A 23,838-nucleotide genomic window follows, 5' to 3' on the forward strand; every position below is an offset into this window, starting at 1 on the left:
AAGGGTTAAACTACCACTTGCAAAGCCAACATCTCATACCAGGGTGCTGGTTGGAGGCCTCACTGCTCCACTTCCTACTAATGCACCTTGGAAAGCAGCAGATGATGACCCAGATACTTGGGTCTCTGCCACCCACATGGGAAACCCAGTTGGAGTTATTGCCTCCTGGCTTCTGCCTGGCCTAACCCTGGCTTTTGCAGGCATTTGGAGAATGAACCAGTGGATGGAAGATCTATCTCTCTCTGTCTTTCCCTCTCTCTGTCACTCTACCTTTTGAATAAATAAGTAATTTTAAAAAAATAAAAAGTTCACATAAATTGGGTGAGTATTTGACCTAGTGGTTAAGATACCCATGTCCCACATTGTTGGAGCTCGTGGGTTTGGTGTCTGCCTCTAGTTCATGACTGCAACTTCCTGAGAATACAGACTCTGGGAAGCAATGGTGATGCCTCAAATAATTGGGTTCCTGCCACCAACTCAGAAGCCCATACTGAGTTTCCAGCTTCCAACTTTGGCCTCTGTCCAGTCCTGTCCCTTGCAGGGATTTGAGGAGTGAACCAGTAGATGGGAGATCTCTATCTACAGTGTTCTCTCTCTCAGTGTGTGTGTGTGTGTGTGTATGCATATACACACCTGGCTCTCAAATAAATAATATTTTTAAATGTTTTTCAAAGTTCATATAAATGAAAATAAGAGAATCCATAGAAAATTAACTGAAAAATAAGAGAGCATAGTATACGAGGAAAAATAATGATCTAAGGAATATTTGGATGCTTAGTTTCTATATATTTGTTGTTACTCACTGTCAAGGCAAGGAAAGAAGCTAGTGGGGTCAAAGGTCAAAAGAGGGCAGAGAGGTGCATAGACATGACGGGGCAGTAACCCCCAAAACACTGTGATTCTGAGAATGCAGTGGGCTGATGAAGCCTCGGAGGGAAGAGAGACGATCTAATGTGAGGGAAGTTGAGAGAGGCACTCGTTATTGATGTATAACTGGGTGTTCTGCCAAGATTTTCCCTGGGGTCCTATGAAACACAAAGCCAAGAAACAGTAGAATTGGAGTTTCTGCACTTTCAAAAGAAATTTTACCCAGCACTTGTACAGTGTACAAGCTTCCGAGAAAGTAGTCAATGTCCTATGAGAAACATGAGAGAAAATTCGAACAGGCAACCAAACTATGAAAGGCTAGAAAGCAGACATGACCTGAAACTTCTTGATTTCTAAAAGCCTCCTCCTTCCCAAAGTTCCTCATCATAAAACCTGGAAACAAATGACTCAGAAGTGGTTCCCAGTTCAAGAACTGTGCATGCATCTCAACGGTCACATGTAAGTACGTGATTTCTTTACTTTCCTAAAAATCTTGAAAGCTATTCTACTAAAGAATTTCAATCCATAATCTCAGAGTTACAAACCCCACAGTCTAAAATATGATTCATGATATTATCTTTGCACTACAATTCTTATTAATAGCTTTACTGAAATGTAATTTCACCTACTCACCTATTTATCATACAAATGACCTATTTAAAATTGCATAATACAGTGCCCATCACAGTCAATTTTAGAACATTTTCATCACCCATAAAACAAATACCACACTCACTAAAAGTCACTCCCCATCCATTTGTCTTCATCACCTCCACTCCCACTAGCCCTAGGAAACCACTAGTCAACTTACATTCTCTCTAGATTTGTCAATTCTAGACACTTTGTATAATGGAATCAATCATTATGTATGTTTTTATGACTGGCTCATGTCACTTAGAAGAATGTTTCCTTTTTTTTTTTTTTGGAATATGAAAATTTATTCTTAATACATTTCTGCCATCAATGTTTATGACCTTAGCCTTTCCTTCTTGCCTTTGTATAAGGCCAGAAGGGACACACTGGCTACTTTGACAACCTTAAAGCGGACTCCAGGAATGTCACCGACAGCATGACCTTTCCGACCAAATCCAGCAACCAGAACTTCATCGTTTTCCTCAATGAAGTTCAGGCACCCGTCGTTGGGGACGAAGGCCGTGATCTTGCCATTCTTGATCAGCTGGACCCTGACGCACTTCCTGATGGCGGAGTAGGGCTGCTTGGCCTCGACCCCTACTTTCTCCAGCACGATGCCCTTGGCGTGCGAGGCGCCTCCGAAGGGGTTGGCCTTGAGCGCCGTGCCCAGGTGGGCCTTCTTGTACTGCTTGTCGTGCCACTTCTGGTCGCGCCGGTGGTTGCGCAGCTTCCGGGCGGTGCGGAGCCCACGGCACTTGCCTGCGAGTCCCCAAGGCGGCCCCGCTCAGCGCCGGGGCCCGGACCCATGGCCGCCGGGGCTGCGGCCTCGCACGGGCGGACCGGGATTATTTGCACCAGGAAAGATGAAACAGAATACGATCAAAAAGCTAGATGGGAAAGCAATTTTATCAAACTGGGGCTCACAAAGGGGCATTTTATATTCTCGTTTCTGTATAACTGGTTTTGTTTTTAGCAGAATTAACTATAATAATCACTGGCTACCAAAGTAAACATAATGTACTGATTCCATAAAAAAAAAAAAAAGAAGAATGTTTCAAGGTTCCTCCAGAACGTAGCCTGCATCAGTCCTTCTCCTTTCTATCATTTATAATGCCCATTCATCAGTTGATGGACATTTGTAATGTTTTCACTTTTTGACTATCATGAATCTTGCTGCTATGTGCGTTCATGTACAGCTCAACATTTTACATATATATAGGTGTATATATATATATACCTATATATATATATATATATATATATATATATATATATATAATTTTCTTTGATATATACCTGGGGTAAAATTTCTGGGTTCAACAAGAACTCTGTTTAATTTTTCATGAAACTGTTAAACTGTTTCTCAAAACAGTTATGCCTGTTTACATTCCCACCAAATTTGGATAGGATTCCAATTGCTCCACATCCTGGCTAACACTTGCTATTATTATTACTTTTTAAATTTTGCTATAGTAGTCATACTAGTAGATGTCAATTATATCTCGTGGGGTTTAGACTTGCTCTTCCCTGATAGTTAATGATGTTGAAATTAATGCCTTGTTTTTATTGGCTGCTTGTATATCTTCTTGGGTAATATTTCTGTTTAAACCCTTCTCTTATTTATTAATTTGGGTATCTTGTTATTTATTTTTAAATTGTTAAGGTTCTTTATTCTAGATACAAGTCCTTTATCAGGTATATGATTTATAAATATTTCCTCCCATTCTTCCAGCTGCCTTTTCAGCTTTTTGATGTATCTTTTGACACACAAAAGTTTTTAACTTTGATGAAATCCAATTTATCCTTTTATCAGTTTCTTGGGGATTGACTGTGTTATCTGAGAAACCACTGACTCGCCTGAGGCCATGAAATTGACAGCTACGCTTTCACATAAGAATTTTGTAGTTTTGGCTTCTACATTCAGATATTTTATTTATTTTGAAGTAATTTTTGTATGTGGTGTGAGGTAGGGCATCCAAATTCACTCTTCGCATTCGTATATCCAGTTGTCCCAACAGCATTTGCTAAAAAAGACTATCCCTTCCCCCATTGAATTCCCCTGGCTCTTTTGCTGAAAATAAACTAACTATAAGTGTGAGAAGCTATTCCTGGACTCTCAGTCCTATCCCACTAATAGATGTCTGTCCTTATGTCAGTATCACACTGTCTTAGTCACTGTAGCTTTGTAGTAAGTTTTGAAATCAGGAAATGTGATTCCTCCATATTTGCTGTTTTTTCTAACTTGTTTTGGCTACCCTGTATTCCTTGAATTACCTTGTAAATTTTAGGATTAGCCACAAGAAATTCTGATGAGAAATGCAATTCATCTTTAGGTCAATTTGGGGACTATCATCATCCTGACAATATTAAGTTTTCTGATCCATGAACATGGTGTGCCTTTCCATTTTTTAAAGTCTTCTCTAATTTCTTTTAAGACTTCAGCTCCCAGGGCTTGTGTTGTGGTGTGGTGGGTAAAGCCACTACCTGCAACACCAGCATCCCATATGGGTTCTAGTTCATGCCCCACCTGCTCCACATCCAATCCAGCTTCCTGATAGTGGCCTGGCAAAAATGGCAGAAAATGGCCCAAGTATTTGGAACCCTGTCACTCAAAGGAGTCTTGGAAGAATCTTCTGGCTCCTAGCTTCTGGCCCAGCCTTGGCCTTTGTAAACATCTGGGAAGTGAACCAACAGATAGAAGATCTCTGTTTCTCTCTCTCTCTCTCTCTCTCTCTCTCTGTAACTCTGCCTTTTAAATAAATGAATGAATCATTTTTTAAAAAGAGTATAGCTTTCAGAGTATAAGATTTGCTTTTATTTTGTTAAATTTATTCTCAAGTATTTAATTCTTTTTGGTGTTATTATAAAGAAATTTTTTTTCAAATTTCATTTTCAGATTGACCATTACTAGCCCATAAGGATAATTGATTTTATATACTGACATTGTATCCTGTAACCTAGCTGAACTTGCTTATTCATTCCAATAAGTTGTTAGTGATTCCTCAGAATATTCTGTACATACCACTTACAAGTAGAAATTGTTTTCCTTCTCTTCCTTCCCAATATGGATGCTGTTTATTTCATTTCCTTGCTTTACTGCCCTGGCATTGGATAGGCCCTGGCAGTATAAAATTGAATGTAAGTGGAAAGAACAAACATCCTTATCTTGCTCCTGATCTGGGGACCAGGGATACTCTCTGATTTTGCCTCAGTTTGTGCCAAGCCCTCAGACCATCATCACCAACTAAAATAAGGCTGCTCTGATATAGTAATTTGCCCTCATTTAAAATTATTTGAAGGGCAGTTTGACTAAGCTTGTCATATTAACTACACAGTCCTTTTGTCCTAGAAATTCTACCACTAGGAATATATCCTATAGATACAATTCACAAGCATGCAAAATGACATGTGTGCAAGTTTTCTCAACACAGTAGTGTCTATATCATCAACTGTTCAACAACAGGGGATTGGTCAGATGAATTATAGGAATTCACACAATGGAATTCTACGTAGCTGAACAAGAAACTGTGGCAGTTTCTTACATATTAAGATAGGAAGTTCTCCAAAATATATGAAGTGAAATAATGAAGATACAAAAGACTATATATTCTCCTTTGTATTAAAAATGCACTTATTTGCTTGTATATGTATAAAACACCACTGAAAAAATACATTAGAAACTAATATTAGTTGCCAGGATTCTGGAAGAGAAAGCTATTCTACTGCAAACCTTTGTAAACTTTTTCAGTTTGGGTCATGTGAATAGGCTGTTTTAGGGAATTGATCTGTAAAAAGAGAAGGAGGAAAGTGTATAGAAAATAAGCAGGAAGCTGCTATAAAAGATGTGGTCCAGGGGCCTGCATTGTGGTGCAGTGGGTTAAAGCCCTGGCCTGAAGCACTGGCATCCCATATGGGTGCCGGTTCTAGTCCCAGCTGCTCCTCTTCGGATCCAGCTCTCTGCTATGGCCTGGGATAGCAGTAGAAGATGGCCCAAGTCCTTGGGCTCCTGCACCCACATGGGAGACCCGGAAGAAGCTCCTGGCTCCTGGCTTCAGATAGGCACAGCTCCGGCCATTGCAGCCATCTGAGGAGTGAACCAGCTGAACCTCTCTCTCTGTCTCTACCTCTCTCTGTAACTCTGTCTTTCAAATAAATAAAATAAATCTTTAAAAAAAAGAATGAAAATAGGTGGTCCAACCAGTGGTTGTGCTGTCTAGAATCCAAGACAAAAGAATTTGTTAGGCAGAGTTGAAACTGATTAAAAGATTACTGTTTATAGCTTAATTCTCCCTTTCCCTGAGTGTGAGCTGGACTTAGTGCATTAGTGGACCAAGTGATTAAACTAAACACTGCCAGAAATAAATCATACTGACATCACATACTCCCCAATATAATATTACGGGAAGGACATGTCACCTCTCTTACAGTGTTTTTTTTTTTGTTTTTGTTTTTTGTTTGTTTTGTTTTTTTGTTTTTGTTTTTGTTTTTGTTTTTTTTGACAGGCAGAGTGGACAATGAGAGAGAGAGAGACAAAGAGAAAGGTCTTCCTTTGCCTTTGGTTCACTCTCCAATGGCCACCATGGCTGACGCACCACGCTGATCTGAAGCCAGGAGCCAGGTGCTTCTCCTGGTCTCCCATGCGGGTGCAGGGCCCAAGGACTTGCGCCATCCTCCACTGCACTCCCGGGCCATAGCAGAGAGCTGGCCTGGAAGAGGGGCAGCCGGGACAGAATCCGACACCCCAACTGGGACTAGAACCTGGTGTGCCGGCGCCGCAGGTGGAGGATTACCCTAGTGAGCCGCGGCACCGGCCACAGTATTCTCTTAAACTCACAATGCATTCTGATTATAAGAAAAATATTTCATGAGAAAAATATTAAATGGAACCAAAAGAGACTCTATGGACTGAATATGCCCCCTTTCATGGATTCATACTCATCTATTGAAATCCTACAGTATTTCTAATCTTATAGTATTAGAAAGTCAGATCTTTTGGTAATAAGGCCATAGGTTGGAATCTTCAGAAATGGGATTAGCACGCTTATAAAAAGAGACACCAGGCAGATCCTCTCTCTGCCAGTCATGAGATTATACAACAAGAAGACAGCCATCTGCAGAGCGTGGTGGTTCTTCCTCAGGCCTGGGATCCTCACCAGGCTTGCTGACACTTTGATGTTGATTTTCCAGTCTCCAGGACTGTGAGAGATAAATGTTTGTGTATGTAAGTCACTGACACTTTCAAATTCTGCTACGGTAGCCCAAATGGGCTAAGCCAAGGAACATTCTACAAAATACTTGATGAGTGTTCTTCACAACTGTAAAGATTGTGAAAATTAAGGGGAGACTTCAAAACTGCTACGGATCAAAGGAGAAAAAAATGTATGTTGACTAAATGTGATGTGCTACTGTGGATTGGATACTAAGATGGAAAACTGGTGAAATGCAAATAAAGCCTGAACTCTGGCCAATCATGACGCACGAGTGTTTATTGCATAGCTTTAACAAAAGCATCATGGTTGTATCAGATGTTCACATTAGGAGAAATGGGATGAAAAACACTAGGGAACTCTCTGTGCTATCTATACCACATTTTTGTGTGACTTTATACATGTTCCAAGATTAAAAAAAAAAAAAGTTAATCTAAAAGTAAAGAGAAAAGAAAAACAAAGTCAGATGACACAAAAGCCAGAAAACAGTAGCAAATAACAGAACAGTCTACAGATTGGATAGAAGTGGTATGTGATTCCATAAAGACTCCTGTTATCATGAGGACCCAGTTTATTTCCTCAGTCTGATGTAACTAGAATCTTGGAGACTTAAGTCACTTAACTTTCCTGGACTCAGTTTCTTTGCTTAAAAGTCCAGGGATCAGACTAGTTAATTTTACAGCCTACACATTTAATTGAAATATTTTCTGAGGTCAGCCTTATACTAAGCCCCTTACATGCATTTACAGCTCATAACCATCCTATAAAAATAAACTATTTTCTAAAAATTTTAAAGTTGGATTGTCATATGATCTAGTAATTCCAGTCCCAGAGATATAACCAAAATAATTGAAAACAGAATGTTACAGGCCAAAATGTGTTCCCATAAAATTCATATGTTAGAGTTCTAACTCCCAGGATGTCAAAAATATCATTTTATTTGGAGATATGTCTTTAAAAAGATGGTTAAATTAAAATATGGTCATGAGAATAGGGCCTAATCTAAGACTGCTGGCATCCTTATCAGCAGAAAAAACATGGACACACATATATACACAATAAGAGGCCACTTGAAGATACACAGAAAAGATGGCTATCCACAAGCCAAGACAAAAGGCCTTAGAAGAAACTAACCCTGATACCACTTGGATCTCAGACTTCCAGCCTATGGAATTTCCATTAAGTCACTATCTAGGGCACTCTGCTATAGAAGCCATGTGTAATCCACAGTCTTCAAAAAGATATTTTTGCACACATGTTCATGGCAGCATTATCCATAATAATCAAAAAGTGGAAGCAACTCTCAAGTGTCCATTGATGGATAAACACATTGTGGTATTTTACATACAATGGAGTGATTCCATCTTAAAAATAAAGGGAATTCCAGCACATGTGTGAACCCTGGCAATCACACACTAAGTAAAACAAACCAGTCACAAAAGGACAGACTCTGTATGACTCTACTTATTATACAAGATACCAAGAGTAGTCAAATTCAAAAAGAGAAAATAATGATGGCTGCCCAAAGGCACAGAAATGAGTTGTAGACTTTCAATGGGTGCAGAATTTCAGTTGTAGCAAATGAAGAGTGCTGAAGACAGATGCTCAACCACATGAATGTCCTTAATGACATTGAATTGGACTCCGGTTAAGACAGTAAATTCCAAGTTATATGTGTTTTGCCACAATTGCAAATAAAACTTTTTTTTTTCAAAAAGCAAAAATGAACTAGCATTCTCATTTTACAAGTTCAGAAACTAAAGTTTAAATGCCAACCTGTCCTTAAGCACTAACAGTCAGTATTCCTCCCAATTCAGGTCTAAATTCAAAGCTCAAGCTAAAAGTACTACTTTTCCAACCCAGCAATGAAGTTTTCCATTTTAAATAAAAAGGAAGCATTATTTTTTATTCTTTCCCCATATATCCCTGAACTCAGGTTGTTTTCAGATGACTTTGCTTTCCCAACATGCATTTTGTTTGCTTAACTACGCCGGAGGTGTATACTTTCTTTGGAAGGTTATTTGAGTCCCTCCCAGCCTTCGCCTCCCTTCCCAATCTCTATATTCCCGACTGGTACTATGGCCCCTTGTTTCAGGATCTAACAAGAGGAAGAAAGAAATGGACTTTTTCCAAAATACCCAGTGGCTCTGGTGACAGATGCCAAGACAGCTTCCTCCTTCTATGCCAAAGGCTACATTCCCTGAAGTTAAAGGAGTTGCTACTTCTCCCCAATTGTCCCAGTATCCAAAAGCTGTTGGGCCAGAAGCTTTGCTTTATGAAAAGCTGAAACTTACACCGTCCCAGGGGGTAATACTATGCAAAGAGTCCTGTTCTGCCTGCATGCCAAGTTGCAAACAGGTTAGGGCTGGTGGGGAGAACGGAATGTCCCGTGAAAAAGAGGAGGGGCTCCAAGGTTGCTGCAAGCAATAAAGGCTACTGCTGTGGTTTTTCACGTGCTGGGGAATGAAAGTGAAAGGACATGAAGCAGCTGAGGGTAGAGATGCAAAATTCTAGGAAATGGTGCTGATTTTTTTTTAGAATTCTTAGTTCCCAAGAACATACGCTCCTGAACTAATGATTATAAACATACATACTTTTTTTCTTGAATTTTTATACACAAGAAAGCACTCAACCTGGGAATGTCAGATTATTTCTCCAAACCCTTCTGTGTTAGGAAAAAGCAAACAAAGAATGACGTGGCCAGAGAGATATCGGACAAAGTAAAAGGACGTTTCCCAGGCTTGGCTCTCTAAGTATTCTCATGGTAAGTCAAAAATCTGGTACATGAGCTTCCAACATACTGAAATTCTTTCATATTTAATTATCTTTGGGATAAGTTGGCAATTATGTTTTTTTTTTATAAAATAAACGTTTATGGCTATTGTAGCAGGCTCTTTCCTTGCAGAATGCATCCTGGCCTAGATATTCTGGAAGAAGCTATAATCACTGGTCACAATAAGATTCCTTCTGAGTATTTACACAACCACATGATTTCTCAGTGAATTGAAAAATTGTGAAAGCAGGGACTGAAACACAGCTTGATCTGACCCAGGAAGATAAATGGAGAAACATACATTCAACACGAACCTAAGATCAAAATCCGCCCAGAGCCTTTATCCTCAAGACTTAAGAGAAATTGCATTTGTAGTAGCTAGGAAGCAGGCCAGCGGTCCCTTCACAGCCAGTGCTGGCACAAAGAAGGAAAATGTCTTACCCAAGGGACCACATAAGCTAACAGTGCCATCAAAAAGGGAACTGGAAGAGACAAACACGGAGTGTTTTCATTCATTCATCCTTTCCTCAAATATTTACTCAGTATCAACTATGTTCCAGTACTGGGCAATGCCACGAAAATAAGAAATTAGAGCCAACTTCGTGCTCCTGCCCACATCCATCCCCTGGGAATCCTCTCTAATCTCAATGATTATATTAAATAGTGATATATTCTCAAAAGCTGCAGGAAGAACAATTTCAGTAATTTCCTATATGGGCTGAATGGCACATGGGTAAGAAAAAGGAACGTGGCCACTTTGGTTGAACTCTCAGCCTTTGAAGGAGTTTGCCCACACAACCTTCCAAATTTCCCACCAAATATAATTCAAACTCCTCCAACTGGCATTCATGAGCCTCCCTTAGCTGTTGTATCTTCCACTTTCATCCCCAAGAGACAGCCAAAAGGAAGTCCTTTCTATTTCCCTGGATGTACCTAACCTTGGTTTGGACTCTACTCCTCTGGACATGCTGGGCCTACCACCTGAGATACTGCTACTTTTCCCTGAAACAATAACACATTGTCCTTTGCCTTTTAAGAGCTCTTTTTTATTTTGTTCTACTGCCTTCTTTCTACGAATCATCCCTCATCACTTACCTCTTTTCGTTCCCCTCCCACTATGAGACAAGAAAGTTGCCTGTGCGTCTTGCAACTTTCCACGGTTAGTGAGTGGATCACCAACATTTATACCTGGACCAAAGCAAGAAGTTACTGATACCATCTCTGTTAACACTCTCAGTTGCATAATGAGGTGTTATCCTCAGTATGCAGATGAGAAAATGAACTTTAGAATGAGCAGGTAAATAAGTCAAAGTATTACAACTAGATAAGAGTGGAACCAGGTGTGTCATGCTCAAAGCCTTCAGTTTCTTTACTGTTCATAGTGCAATGTGTCCATGAGATACAATTTAGGAACATTTCTCTTAACTCATCTCCCCCAGTCACTGATGTGGCTTTCTGGTTCACCATAGGTTTTGACCAGCTTCCCAAAGAGATGCAATTTGACAGTGTCTCATTTTCAGCTGAGCCATCTTCTCTGAATCTCCAATCTGCGGTTCTCTAAGAGTTGATGGAATGTTCTAGGCCTGCTGACATGCACAACCTGAGAGCTAAAGCATATACAGCCATTTGTGATCAATGAACAATGAACCACTCTAGTCTCTTGGGCACAAAGTTCTGAGACACATTTCAGGAGGCTCGTAGAAGATGCAATGGGATCAAATATCAGTTGTCCCCGGCAATGGCCACTATATTGGTGTTCCCTTCTTCCCTGTCTCAACTCTACTGCTTCCTACCTCTTGGGTTCACACTGATAAACATGTCCCACATAAATAAGCCTCTATTTCAGGCTGTACGTTTCAAGTTAGTAGGTAGAGAGGTACAAAGCAAGAGAGGACACAGCAGTATTCTGGACTGTAGTGCAATATGCCCCGTAACTCAAGCCATATGAATCAGCAACTCCAGTGGTGCTTGGTGGAACACATGACTCTTATATGGATGTCAGCCAGGTTCCTCTCCTCAGTCACCAGTGCTGGCACAGGGGATCCACAAATGCAGCGTCTCAGGTAGCAGGGAAAGAGGCTGTGCGTGGCTCCAGCACTAAGGGCTCCCCGTTACCAATGACTGAGCTATTGCAACTTCTAAATGCCCAACCAACACAAAAGCAGAGAGAGATGCTGATCATATTGTCTCTTCAAGGATATCAGCCAGACCCTTGGTGAAAGGTTGATCATATCAGATGAATTTTACCCTGAAGGGAAGAGGGGAGATAGCAATTCCTGTTTACTGGAGTTAACATCTACTCTAGATATGGGCTTGCCTTTTATTTTTTTAAAGATTTATTTATTTATTTGAAAGGTATAGTTAGAAGAAAGAGCCAGAAAGGCATCCACTGGTCCAATCCCCAAATGGCCGCAACAGCCGTAGCTGGGCCAGTCCGAAGCCAGGAGCCAGGAGCTTCTTCTAGGTCTCCCACACGGATTCTGGGGCCCAAGCACTTGGGCCATCTTCCACTGCTTTCCCAGCCACATTAGCAGGTAGCTGGATCAGAAGTGGAGTAGCTGGGACTTGAACTGGTACCCACATGGGATGCTGGCATTGCAGGCTCTAATTGCTAAACAACAACCCCATCTCCCACTTCCCCCTTTATTTTGTCTTCTCTGCATGTAATGCTTTTGCAAGCTCCAGTGACATAAGAATATCTAATCTTCTAGATACCATGAATCAAAAATTGATTTAATACATTTAACCTCCCAAACACCACAGCTTAGCAATACTGTGAAGCACCAGTCATTTCCCCTCATGACTGAGAGCTGACTGGGAGCTACACATGTACCCAGAATATTCTGGCCACTGCCCAGAATATGAAAAGAGTACTGTACCATGGATTGCTAATGTGAAAGGGTTAAAATTCAAAATTTGAAGTACAGTTTCTGCTGAATGCATGTCGCTTTCATACCATCATATAATTGAAAAATCATAAATCAAACCATTAAAGTCAGGTACCATGTATTATAAACCTTATTATTTAAAAGCAGCTAGCTGGGATGAATATTTAGCCTAGAAATTATTGTGCCAGTTTAGATGCCAGCTTACCACATCACAGGACATGGGCTCAATCCCCAACCCTGGCTCCTGATTCCCGCTATCTACTAATGCAGACCCTTAGAGGCAGTGGTAATGGTTTAAGTAATTGAGGTCTCCTACCCATGTAGGAGACGCAAATTGAGTTCTCAGCTCCTGGCTTCAGCTCCCCTCACCCAAGCCGTTGGGCACATTTGGGGACTGAACCAGCAGATGGGCATGCTCTCTCTGTCTCTTTCTCTTTCTCTCTCTCATCACCTCTCAAATAAGTAAAGTGATTTTTAAGCAATCTGCTGTCTTAATTGAAATGTTGAATGGTCTGTTGAAGTGTGGAATGGTCAGTTAGAGCACTAGCTTGTGGAAAACAGCCTAGTATCCCAGTATCACCATGATTCATGCCCAAGTTCTAGAATTTCTGCAAGGAGGACTGTTTCCTGTTAGTGAGAAATGCTGTCAAGATCTGGGTACCAGGTGTTCTCCTTGTTATTCTTCTTGATCATTTCACCAATCAGAACTAGGAAACACATGAATGTATGAACATGCATGTAGACACACACATTTATAAATAAACGTACATACGTACCTGCACGTGAACATGTATACATACCTCCACATGCATATTTTAGAAATCATGGGTTTACACCAATCTGCTAATTCTAGTCCATCCCATAGTGTGTGTGTGTGTGTGTGTGTGTTTGCCTTCTCTCATTTGTCTAATCCTATAATACCACTAAGAGTTTCAAGACTGCTTCATGCGTACTACTGTCTTATTCTCATTTTAAGTGATAAAACTTTTCCCCAAAGCTCCCTAGCAAGATTACATGCCTGTCATATTTGCATATTAGTTGGAAATGTACCAAATGCTCATGCCTGAGACCATCACTGGCAAAGGAATGGGACCACCATGATTGATTTGGATGATCCATCTCACACACACACACACACACACACACATATCACTGCCCCAACAACAACCACCCCTGGGGCTGGGGTCAGGCCTTCCTCCAAACACACAGTCACAAAGAGGAGGGTGAGATACCTGAAGAGAAAAGGGTTTCCAAATCAGCAAAAGGAAAGGAGGCTGCAAAGTGCAGATACTGGGGAAGCCACTGACTATCTGCTACCTAATCTCACAATCCACACAGTGAAGTGGGCAACATCAACCGTCTGCAATTATATGGAAACTGTTCGTTGTGTGTGCACATGCATGTGCGAGGACAGCCTCCCCCCCCCCCGTTGTATTCCCAGAGTGCGTAGTGACATAATGTTCAGCATCACTTTCTTCTAAACTAACACAGTCTTCAGTTTTATATTTACAGAGTCCAAGAGGTTTCCAAGAACCTAAAACCTAACTCAGCAAATGCATGCGTTTTCCCAGTCTCATTTACTACATTTCTGCTGCTAAGGCAGGCAGCAGAAGACTGCAAGGCCGGTGCCAAAATACAAACATTTGTCTCAACTTGAGTCCTCCTTGTGCTTGTTCCTGGAGACTGGCTTTTCAGACTACTAGGGTAATTAAGGGGCACTAAATCCTCTGCGAATTAGACACGCTGCCTTTTAAAACGCTCATTTTTCTAAAGGAAAAAGGGAGTCAAACAGGAGTCCCTGAAGGAATAAAGGAAGCAGAAGTACAAACTGCCACACAGAAGAAACAAACCTATGGCTCCGGAGCCAAAGAGCAAATGTCAAGGCAGCTTGTCAGTTTCAATGTGTTCTTGGGATTGTATCTCATTGCTCCCAAATGCAGTGTTGAGGGCCCTAGGAGTTTTACCACCATCTGCAACAGCTGTGATAACAGAAAGAGATCAGCTGGTCCAGAGCTTTAATCCTCTAGCACTCCTTTAACAGTTCTAGTTCTCTATCTGGATCGGCTTAGCACAAAGGCGTCCACCACAGTCATTCATAATGCAGGGTAAGGGGGGGATGGGGCAGTCAAAAGCATGTACCCTCGGGTGTGGCTCTTAAATACTGGCCAGGCAGGCAAACATCTGCTGTTCTGGCAGATATGAAATCATGGGATCCAGAAGATTTTACATAGCTACCTCAGCCAAAGGGTGGCCCTATAAAATAATCATTCAGAATAGGACACTTGAGAGTAAATTAATGATTGCAGCAAGACAAGAGTGCAACAGTGAAGTGGGGCAGCCCCTGCTCAGCAGATACATGGCATCCTACTCAGCATACATTCTGCTCTGCTCTGGTCTCTGTCATTCACCCAGCTCTTTGAATGTGCCCAGTATTTAAGCATCACAGAGAAAAATGAAAAAAACAATTAAAATAAAATAGCATGCCATAACATGCCCCAACATACCAGAACACACTATGTGAGCTTTGCTCATTAGAAGCCATCTATCTTCACTCCAACATCACTCTGGTTGCCTTAAGCAATAGCCATTTATTTGACTCGCCTTGAAACCCAAAGTATCTGACGTTTACTCTAGGCTAAGGCAGCAGGAACATTTATTTGCATGTTTTGGCTTTTAAATCTTTGATTAAGGCTATGTTCAGTGACTCGCTGATCTATTTTGGTCATAGAAATGAGCTGCATTAAGAAAGTCTTGCTGTAATTACACAGGCCAGAGTAGATGGACATCTTCTTAGGAACCACCGGAACAGCTGCCAGAGGTGGGAGACACACAGAACTGATCGGGTTTGCCTTGAAAGTATCTTGAGCCCTGATCATATTTTTACATTAACTTATCTCTAAATCCTCTCCTGGATCAACGATCATTTGTTTACATTCATCATCATTCTCTAGTCTGCTTGGTTAAAAGACATTTCAAATCTAAGACTCCTGATTTCTTGTACTCTTCAATGTTGGAGAAAAACAATGGCCATTTTACCACTGATGCTCCAAGAATTTTTTAAAAATACTTTTAAAAACAATAGATTTCCCAAGTTCAAAAAGTACAAAGTTTTGTTACAAAATTTAGAAAATAGAAAAAGACATAACAAAAAATCAAAATTGTCCCAATTCCACCACCAAGGCAAAAATGAAGTTAATATTGCTTTGTTTTGTTTTGTTTTGTTTTGACAGGAAGAGTTAGACAGTGAGAGAGAGAGAGAGAGACAGAGAGAAAGGTCTTTCTTCCGTTGGTTCACCCCACAAATGGCCGCTATGGCAGGCGCACCGCGCCGATCTGAAGCCAGGACCCAGGTGCTTCCTCCTGGTCTCCCATGCAGGTGCAGGGCCCAAGCACTTGGGTCATCCTCCATTGCCTTCCCGGGCCACAGCAGAGAGCTGGCCTGGAAGAGGGGCAACCGGGATAGAATCTGGCACCCCAACCGGGACTAGAACCTGGTGTGCTGGCGCCACTAGGCGGAGGATTAGCCTGTTAAGCCACGGCGCCGGCCGAATATGCTACTTTACATGGCAAATGGAATTTTGCAGATGTGATTCAAGTGAATGACCTTGAGGTGGAGACATTATCAAGATCTTTTGGTGAGTCCAGCTAATTACCTGAATTCTCAAAAGTGGAAGAGTTGGTCAGAAAAATGCAATGTGAGAAAAATTGTTCTGCCCTGACAGGCTTTGAAGATGAAGGAGTGGTGGGAAAAGTAAAATCAGCAAGTCAACAGGGATCTCAGTTTTACATCCCAAGGAAATGGAGACTCAACCTCTCTATTATGTGCAGAAGGAAACACAGGCCACCGACACCTTCATCTTAAGGGTCTGATGAGATCCATACAGAACTTCTAGCCTACAGAATTGTAAGATAATAAACAGATAGGAATCATTTAGGCTTCTATAGCTATGATAGTTTGATACTGCAGCAACAGAAAACTAACATAACCCCTCTCAAGCTTTTGCCACATTCAACCATTCTCTCCTTAAGACAGTCTGCTCTCATGGCTTCCAAACCAACGCTTTCTTCTGGTTTTTCTCCTTGCTTACTGGTTGCTCCTACTCATTCTCCACTGTTGGTTTCAGCTATACTTCATCCCTAAGAATTGCGTTAGGCAGGCATCCTTCTGTTCTAATTGATACCACACTGACAGTCATAAATTCCAACTTTGTGACTCCATATTAAATCTACACGTAGGCCACTTCTCTGATCATAAAACTCAACTTTTAAACATTTCCCTGTCATTTTTACTTGATCATCTGATAGGCAATTTAGTACATACAAAATTCAACTTTTGGTTTCTGCTTTAGGCCAAAACCTTTTTCCCTCCACTCATTTAGCCAAACCAGCCATCCTGAATCTCTTCTCTTACATGTTTCTTTTTGTCTAGTTCAACAGAACATTCCCTAGATTTTATTTCCAAATGATATCTCAACTCTTTCTACTATTTTCCATTTGTATTGCTAGCACCTTAGGCCAGATCATCATCACATCTTACAGACTTCTGAATATCATCCTACCTGGTCTGCATACTGTCTTTGATCTTCCTCTAACGCATGGTCAACAAAACAAGAGTAATAGTAAAATGTAAAGGAAATAAATCTACTCCTGTGCTTAAAATTCTTCAGTGGTTTCCCTTTAACTTGGAGTAAAACACACTCCTTACTATGCTTACAAGGTCCTGTGTGTTATGATTCTTCCCAGTTCTCTGATCTCATCTTTTATGACTCCTGTCAACTGTTCTGTGCTTAATCTCGCTCTTCTAGTTCTCAGTTCTTTGAAACCAGCAAGTTCTAGCACAACTAGAGAGCTTTGTACGAACCGTTTTCTGTGCCTTGCACATTCATTCTTCCACTGGTTTCCACTCTGATTCCTTCTCATCCTTTGGATCTCAACTTAAACATCATCACTAAAGAGAACTTTGTTCATCAATCCCAGGTAAAGTATGCCCACCACTTTATTCTCCATCTCAAATCTTCGTTTCCTTTGTAACACAACGCAGTTTATAAACATTTACTTGACAGCTTACATAGCTTTGTTGGTCTTCAGCACCAGAAAACAAGCCTGATGAGAGCTGTAACAGGGACAGGCATTTGGTGCAAGGTTAAGACACTGCTTGGGACACCCACATCCCATACCAAGATTTTGAATTCCAGTGCAGCTCCACTCCCAATTGCAGCTTTCTACTAATGCACACTCTGCAATGTGGCAGCGATGGCTCCAGTAGGTTACGTTCCTACCACTCATATGGGAGACCTGCACTGAGTTCTCACATTCAGAGCATTTAGGTAGCCAACCAGTGAATGAAGTACTTCTCTCTGTCTCCCCACCCCCATCTCTCTGTCCCTCTCAAAAAAATGAGTGCTTTTTAATTAAGAAAAAAAAAAAAAAAAAAACATCGTGCCATAGGCAACCCAGCAGCAGAGCTGCCTAAAAGAGCCAGTCAATACACAATGAAAGGAAACTCACTACAATGCCATTTCAGAGCTCTATGCAACTCTCTCTCCTCCCACTTTTCCCCTCCTGATTATCTCAAACCTTCCTGGCTACAGATGGCCCTCTCACTAACAAACATCAGCCCATGAGCAACACACAGCATGCTCTCTGCCGAGAAGATCAACTAAATATCTCTAAGAATTAGATACAACACCAACTCACGCTTTCTCTGAAAAGTGTCAAAACAAAGATTCTAACATATTCTAGTCTCTTTCTATAGATATGTATTCACTCTATATGGTATCTCTACTTAATTCTATATTCTTTGCCTTATATGTAAATAGACTTCAGAAAGTTTGTGGAAATGGAATTAAAAGATAAGTTTGACACAAAAATTCTTTGAAATCAATGCATAGTTTTTTCATGATAGACATTTTCCATGAGCTTTTTGAAAACCCCTCCAATATATGGACTTCAAAAAATTTTTGCACTGAAATAAACGTATCTTCTTATTCCATTTGCCACAAACCTTTTTAAATAGCTGTGTAGAGACTCCTTTATTCCTACTGGGTATGCAGGCATGAAGAAATAATTAGCTGAGCAATATTCAGCTACCAATGAACAACTAACCAGAAGGGCAGAATGGGGCTCAGTCAGATTACTAGTTCATGAGTCATTATTGATTCTCACTACATCCATGTAAATATTAGGCTGCTCTACTCTGCTTCCTTCACCCTCTCCTTGCAACAGAGCCAACCTAGCATCCACCTTAACCAACAGATGGTGTATCAAAACCTCACTTGTTAATTTGGTGGCTTAAAGCTCTGAGTTGGCAGGGTTGCTGAGCAGCATCTTTGGCACAGCTTGTTCAAGACCTGACTACATTGCTTCTGATCCAACTTCCTGCTAATGCACACCCTGGGAGGCAGCAGATGATAGCATAAGTTCTTGGATCCCTGTCACCCACGTGGGAGACCCAGATGGAGTTGTGGTCTCCTGCCTTAAGTCTGGTCTACCCTGGCTGTGACAGGCATTAGGGGAGTAAACTAGCAAATGGAAGACATCTCCGTCTGTCTCTCCCTCTCTCTGCCTTTCAAATAAAATGAAAATAAATATATAACATTTTAATTCCAAATATATTTTCAGACACGTAACATTTCAGTAGGGAGTTTCCTACACTGGCCCATCCAAAGCCCACTCAACTTGAAGCTTAGGTGAATCACGAATATTCGAAGCTGGAATAGGCCTTAGGTGAGTGGAAGTCATTTTATCACTTACTTATGAGGAAATTGAGGCTGCTGCAGGGCAAGCTAATCAGTTCTGTAAATAACACTTAAATCGGTCTCTCAAGTATAACCTGTTTTTAAGAGAAAATGCCATGAGATTTCAACTGGGGACGCAATTAGCTTTTTCTTTGACAGCAGATAGATAGCAGGTCTTTGCCAGTTTCAAACTACTGGAGGGGATGTGGCATTGATGTCTTGAGAAATGAATTTCAGAGAGGAATCATCTAAGGAATGGATGTGAGGTGTGGAGAGGAGAGGAAGATCTAGACAGTGGCAAAGCTGAGGACCTAATACCAGAAATAAGACAGAGCTTCCTTTTACATTTTTGACTTCTGTATAAAATGCCTTCACTTAAGAAAAGAAGGTAGAAGAGACAGGAACTAAGAGGAGGCCTAACAATTTCCAAGAGGAGCAAAAGGCTGAGAGGATGAGGAGCACCGAGAAACATGACCAGGGTGGGCAAATCCTTCCTTGTCACCTCAACAGCTGACAAAACCAGCAATGAAGACTGTCGGGAGGCAGCCTTCCTTCTTTCCACCCACTGCAGAGGATACAATAGGTTCCTCAACAAATACTTGCTGAATGACTGCATAGTGAGGAAATGTTTGCCTGTGCTGAGGCTTACAAATCAGAATAGGGTGCTTGGGATAGAAAATGCAAAGGACATTAAAACTTTAAATAAAGGAAATAAGCAGGCATACTGTAACTTACTGATTTATAGAATGCAATAATATCAATGTACTTAACACTTTGTGTTTGAATTAGCCCAACTGGGGTGCTAAGAGACATGGAATGAATCTGGACTTCCTGCATGGACACAGCCCAATCTCTATACAGAATGAAACTCAATCCACTCCAGGGGGCTCTAGCCATTAAAACAGCTGCCTATCATTCATTCCATCAGTCAATCAACAAATATTATCGAGAAGTCACTATGCATTAGGCTCTGTGGAACGCCATAAAGATAAAAATAGATATTTTCTCTGTTAAGTAAGCAAACAATCTAGCAGAGGGGACAAATAGATACCTCATAAAAGTAACAGTAAGCAGTGAGTGAGTGTTTATAATAAGAAAACACCGTTCTAAACACTATACTAGGAATAAGTGAATCTTCCTAAAAATTACCTATAATCAACTATTACTGTCTCTATTTTACAGATGAGGAAACAGACCCACGACCAAAATAAATAAAACATCAAAATACAGAATTCTGTTTAATGCACTCACACACAGCCAAACATATCAATAGAGATCATGGCAGAAACTAGAAGTAAAAAAGTGGTAGTTTATAGCACACATCCTGGCTTATTTTAATTCAACTATTACATAATGATACTTTGTTTAAAGAAATAAAAATAAAAATCTGGAGTAAGTGCTAACCCAGATGGAAAGCAGAACAAAGGTGTATTTCAGAACTGTCCTGGGCCAATCGGGATGCATGGCTATCTAAGGACTCAGCTGTATTTGTCTCCAACATCTGTAACAGGAAGCAGATGTCCAAAGAACCCACCACGAGGAAGCTTCAAACATGTGCGACAGACATCATCTCTGGCTTGGGTAACAAAAGCTTCTGTTTGTTTCTTGGTCTTCTGTTATAACAAATTTTGACCATGCTAAGACAAGATAATAACCCCTCTGTACCTATGACTCCTGTTAAATAATTACCAATTTTTAGCCAGTCTCACTTAATCTATACTACCACCCCTATCAGGCTTCTTTGAAGCAAATCCAAGACATCATATAATTTCATCTGCGCACTTCCACTATGTATCAATATTGCTGAATGATAAGGACTTTGGGAGATAACTCTATATACCTGATAGCATTTGAGATAAGTCTCAAAAACATGATTTCTTGCAGACATATATAGAAGAAAAAGACAGTCTGCCAGCAAAAGAAGTATGTGGGTCTTGAGAGAAGTCTGTTGAAAGCCAAGAGTGTGCCAAGAATGAGAACAGTACACAGTCAGGGACATAGGGTCACATGTGTAGGGCAAAGACATCATGGCACACAGATACATCAGGGTTCTTCAAAACATTCATGAGAAAATACAATTAAAAGCTATGCTGGCACAACCAAAATGGAAATACATGCATAGCTTTTTCATAATATGTATTTTCCATGATTATTTTGAAGATCCTTCACGCAGAAGATGAAACTAGTACAGAATGGGTAGGAAATCTACCCAAAGCCATGAAATTAAAATACAGCAAAACTGGGATTCAAACCTAAAATTCTTTGAGCTGCTGGCCTAGAAGTCATTGGAGGAACCCACCTTTGTCATGACTTAGAGGAGGAAGTAGATGGCGGAATAGAAATCCAGCAGCAGCCAGCAGCACACTGTGTTCTGCTCTGATGTCATGGAGAGACCGTTATCACCACACCAATCATTTGACTGGAGCCCATGCCCTGGATAGAGACATTAGCCTGCCCCTCGATAACTGAAGTGGAGGTCCTCATGTCCTCTCTTGCCAGTGCCCATTTTGCCAATGAAGAGTTATCCAATGTGACCAGGGTAACAAGATAAAGCCAAGAAGGCCTGAGATGGAAAATCCAGCATTATGTTTGCATGTTACAATCCCAAATGTGTGTAATTCCTTCCAAATGTGAACTGGAAACCTCACTAATTTCACCTTCCTTTCCAAATTGCCTCCTTTCAAGTTTCTACACATAAAATCTGACTAAAACTGACATGGCGTTTTCTGCAAGAGAAAACAAGCTGATTGCCAACCATGGAGGCAAAGTTATGAAAAGTGGTACACAGCTGCTGCCTCTGTGTGTGTGTGTGTGTGTGTGTGACTGACCATTCAAATGGAATCTTGCTGGCCGGAGCTCCTTCCTGACCACTATTAAGCGGGTAAAGTTGGCAACAGTGTCTTTCCCCTCACTATCGGAGTTACACTTGGGACAAGGAGGCAGAGGCCTCAGATGACCCTGGGCAACGGGTGCCTTGGGGTACTAAATCACAGCTCTCTGGGGGGTCCTGGAGATAGCCCCAGAAGGGAGTGGAGCCCCACAGCTTTCTCAGCAGCTTGCTGTCTCAAACCGGCTCTGGCTAGAACAAAAACGACCCTGTTGAGGACCATCACCAGCCAAAAACGCATGCATTCAGACAAAGCCAGGCTATTCAGCGATCCCAGAGCTGTCTCTTCCAACCCCTTGGGCTCATTGACCCAACAACTGGCAGAGAACTTGCTGTAAAAATTGGAAGGAAGAAATCTCTGCAGAAGGAGAAAGAAATGAAGACAAGGGCACATCCACTGATCCACTGCCCTCCCTCTTTGTTTCATTTGGACCACATGATGCTGGTCATGCTAGCAGGGAAGGTAAGTGATTTAGAAATCGTGACCCATACAGTCCAGTGGGGACAACTGGCAGAGCAGAGTGCAATGCACAAAGGGTGATATTAAGGAAAAGCAACACGGCTTCCTTCCAGTCACCTCAACGCAGTCATGTCAAAGCAAGTGGACTCATTCTGAGTTACTCCAGGAGGTAAAGGAATAAGGAACTACCAGTCACATGGCTATCAAGGGGACTTTCTTACAGCTACTTAGAAACAGTAGTGTGTTCTGTCAAACAGGTTTTCCTCCTACGTCTCTAAGCAGCTCTTCCCCACTCCTCCCCATCAAAAAATCACTTTCCCATGATTCCATCGTTAGCTATTTCCCTCCACATGGCTCTCACCTATGGAAACCTATGCTCAAGGTGACTTCTCAAGGTTGAAGTCTGGTCTAACACATCTTAGCCAGACTCGCACACTGGTTTTCTTGTAGATCTGCCATCTTTCAAGGTTGCACGTCTCCAGTTCACAGTCATCTTTGCTGTCACTGAGATGAGATCACAATTCTCCCAATATTACAATCCAAATGTGTTCTCCTCCATGCTTACCTTACCTCACCCCCTCCCCATCACAATACTCCTTCAGTGCACCAGGTAACATCACACCCCCAGGTCCTGCCCCTGCAGCTGCAGGGCCTGAAATACCTTTGCCTCTGCCCTCCTAATGCACCTTTCAACGTTCAGTTCAAGGGGCCAGTGATTGGCCTGGTGGTTAAGATGCCGATTGTGATTCCCATGTCCCACCACAGAGTGTCTGAGTTCGATTCTAGCCTCTGCTCCAGTTCCCTGTTAATGCAAACCCTAGAAGTCAGGGTTTGACTGATTTGAATAGTCAAAAAAAAAAAAAAAAGATTTCAATCCTGCCACACACTTGGGAAATCTGAATTGAGTTCCCAGATCCTGGCTTCTAGGGGCAATCACAAGTATATGGGCGAGTGAAGCAGTGGATGGGAGTGCTCTCTTTCTCTCTCCCTCCCTCCCTCCCTATCTCTCTTTCTCTCTCTCTCTCTCTCCCTCCTTCCCTATCTCTCTTCCTCTCTCTCTCTTCCTCTCTCTCTCTCTCTTCCTCTCTCTCTCTCCCTCCTTCCCTATCTCTCTTCCTCTCTCTCTTCCTCTCTCTCTCTCTCTCTCTCTCTCTCTCTCTCTCTCTCCCTCCCCCTATCTCTCTCTCCATTTCTCTCTGGTTCTCTAACTCCCAAATAAATAAATAAACCTTTAAACATAAAAAAAAAAACCAGGGATGGTTGGCCGGCGCCGTCGCTCACTAGGCTAGTCCTCTGCCTGCGGCACCGGCACCCCAGGTTCTAGTCCTGGTTGGGGCGCTGGTCCTGTCCTGGTTGCTCCTCTTCCAGTCCAGCTCTCTGCTGTGG

The 23,838-nt window shown here is 41.6% G+C and overlaps 2 protein-coding genes across 2 annotated transcripts in view; both read right to left on the bottom strand.

Moving 5' to 3' along the window:
• MAP2K6 (mitogen-activated protein kinase kinase 6) overlaps positions 1-23,838 on the bottom strand; it is a 126,071-nt gene that overhangs the window by 55,617 nt on the left and 46,616 nt on the right. The window lies entirely within an intron of this gene.
• LOC133776766 (small ribosomal subunit protein uS12-like) lies at positions 1,773-10,662 on the bottom strand. Its single transcript, XM_062216000.1, has 4 exons — positions 10,576-10,662; positions 9,002-9,163; positions 5,231-5,285; positions 1,773-2,259 (listed from the first exon to the last, which is right to left on the bottom strand). The coding sequence occupies exons 1-4, from the start codon at positions 10,660-10,662 to the stop codon at positions 1,835-1,837; spliced, it is 729 nt and encodes a 242-aa protein (XP_062071984.1). The 3' UTR covers positions 1,773-1,834.

This window comes from Lepus europaeus, chromosome 18, assembly GCF_033115175.1.
Source record: "Lepus europaeus isolate LE1 chromosome 18, mLepTim1.pri, whole genome shotgun sequence".
NCBI classification, from domain to species: Eukaryota; Metazoa; Chordata; class Mammalia; order Lagomorpha; family Leporidae; genus Lepus; species Lepus europaeus.

Bases quoted from the DNA above. Each gene is read 5' to 3' on its own strand.
- LOC133776766 (XM_062216000.1), bottom strand. From the start codon at position 10,662: ATGTTGGTGATCCACTCACTAACCGTGGAAAGTTGCAAGACGCACAGG. The intron at 5,286-9,001 runs GTAAGTTTCAGC...CTCTTTTTACAG, and splicing joins GTATTACCCCCTGGGACGGT to ATCAATTCCCTAAAACAGCC. The intron at 2,260-5,230 runs GTTTGCAGTAGA...GGGGACTCGCAG, and splicing joins AACTGAAAAAGTTTACAAAG to GCAAGTGCCGTGGGCTCCGC.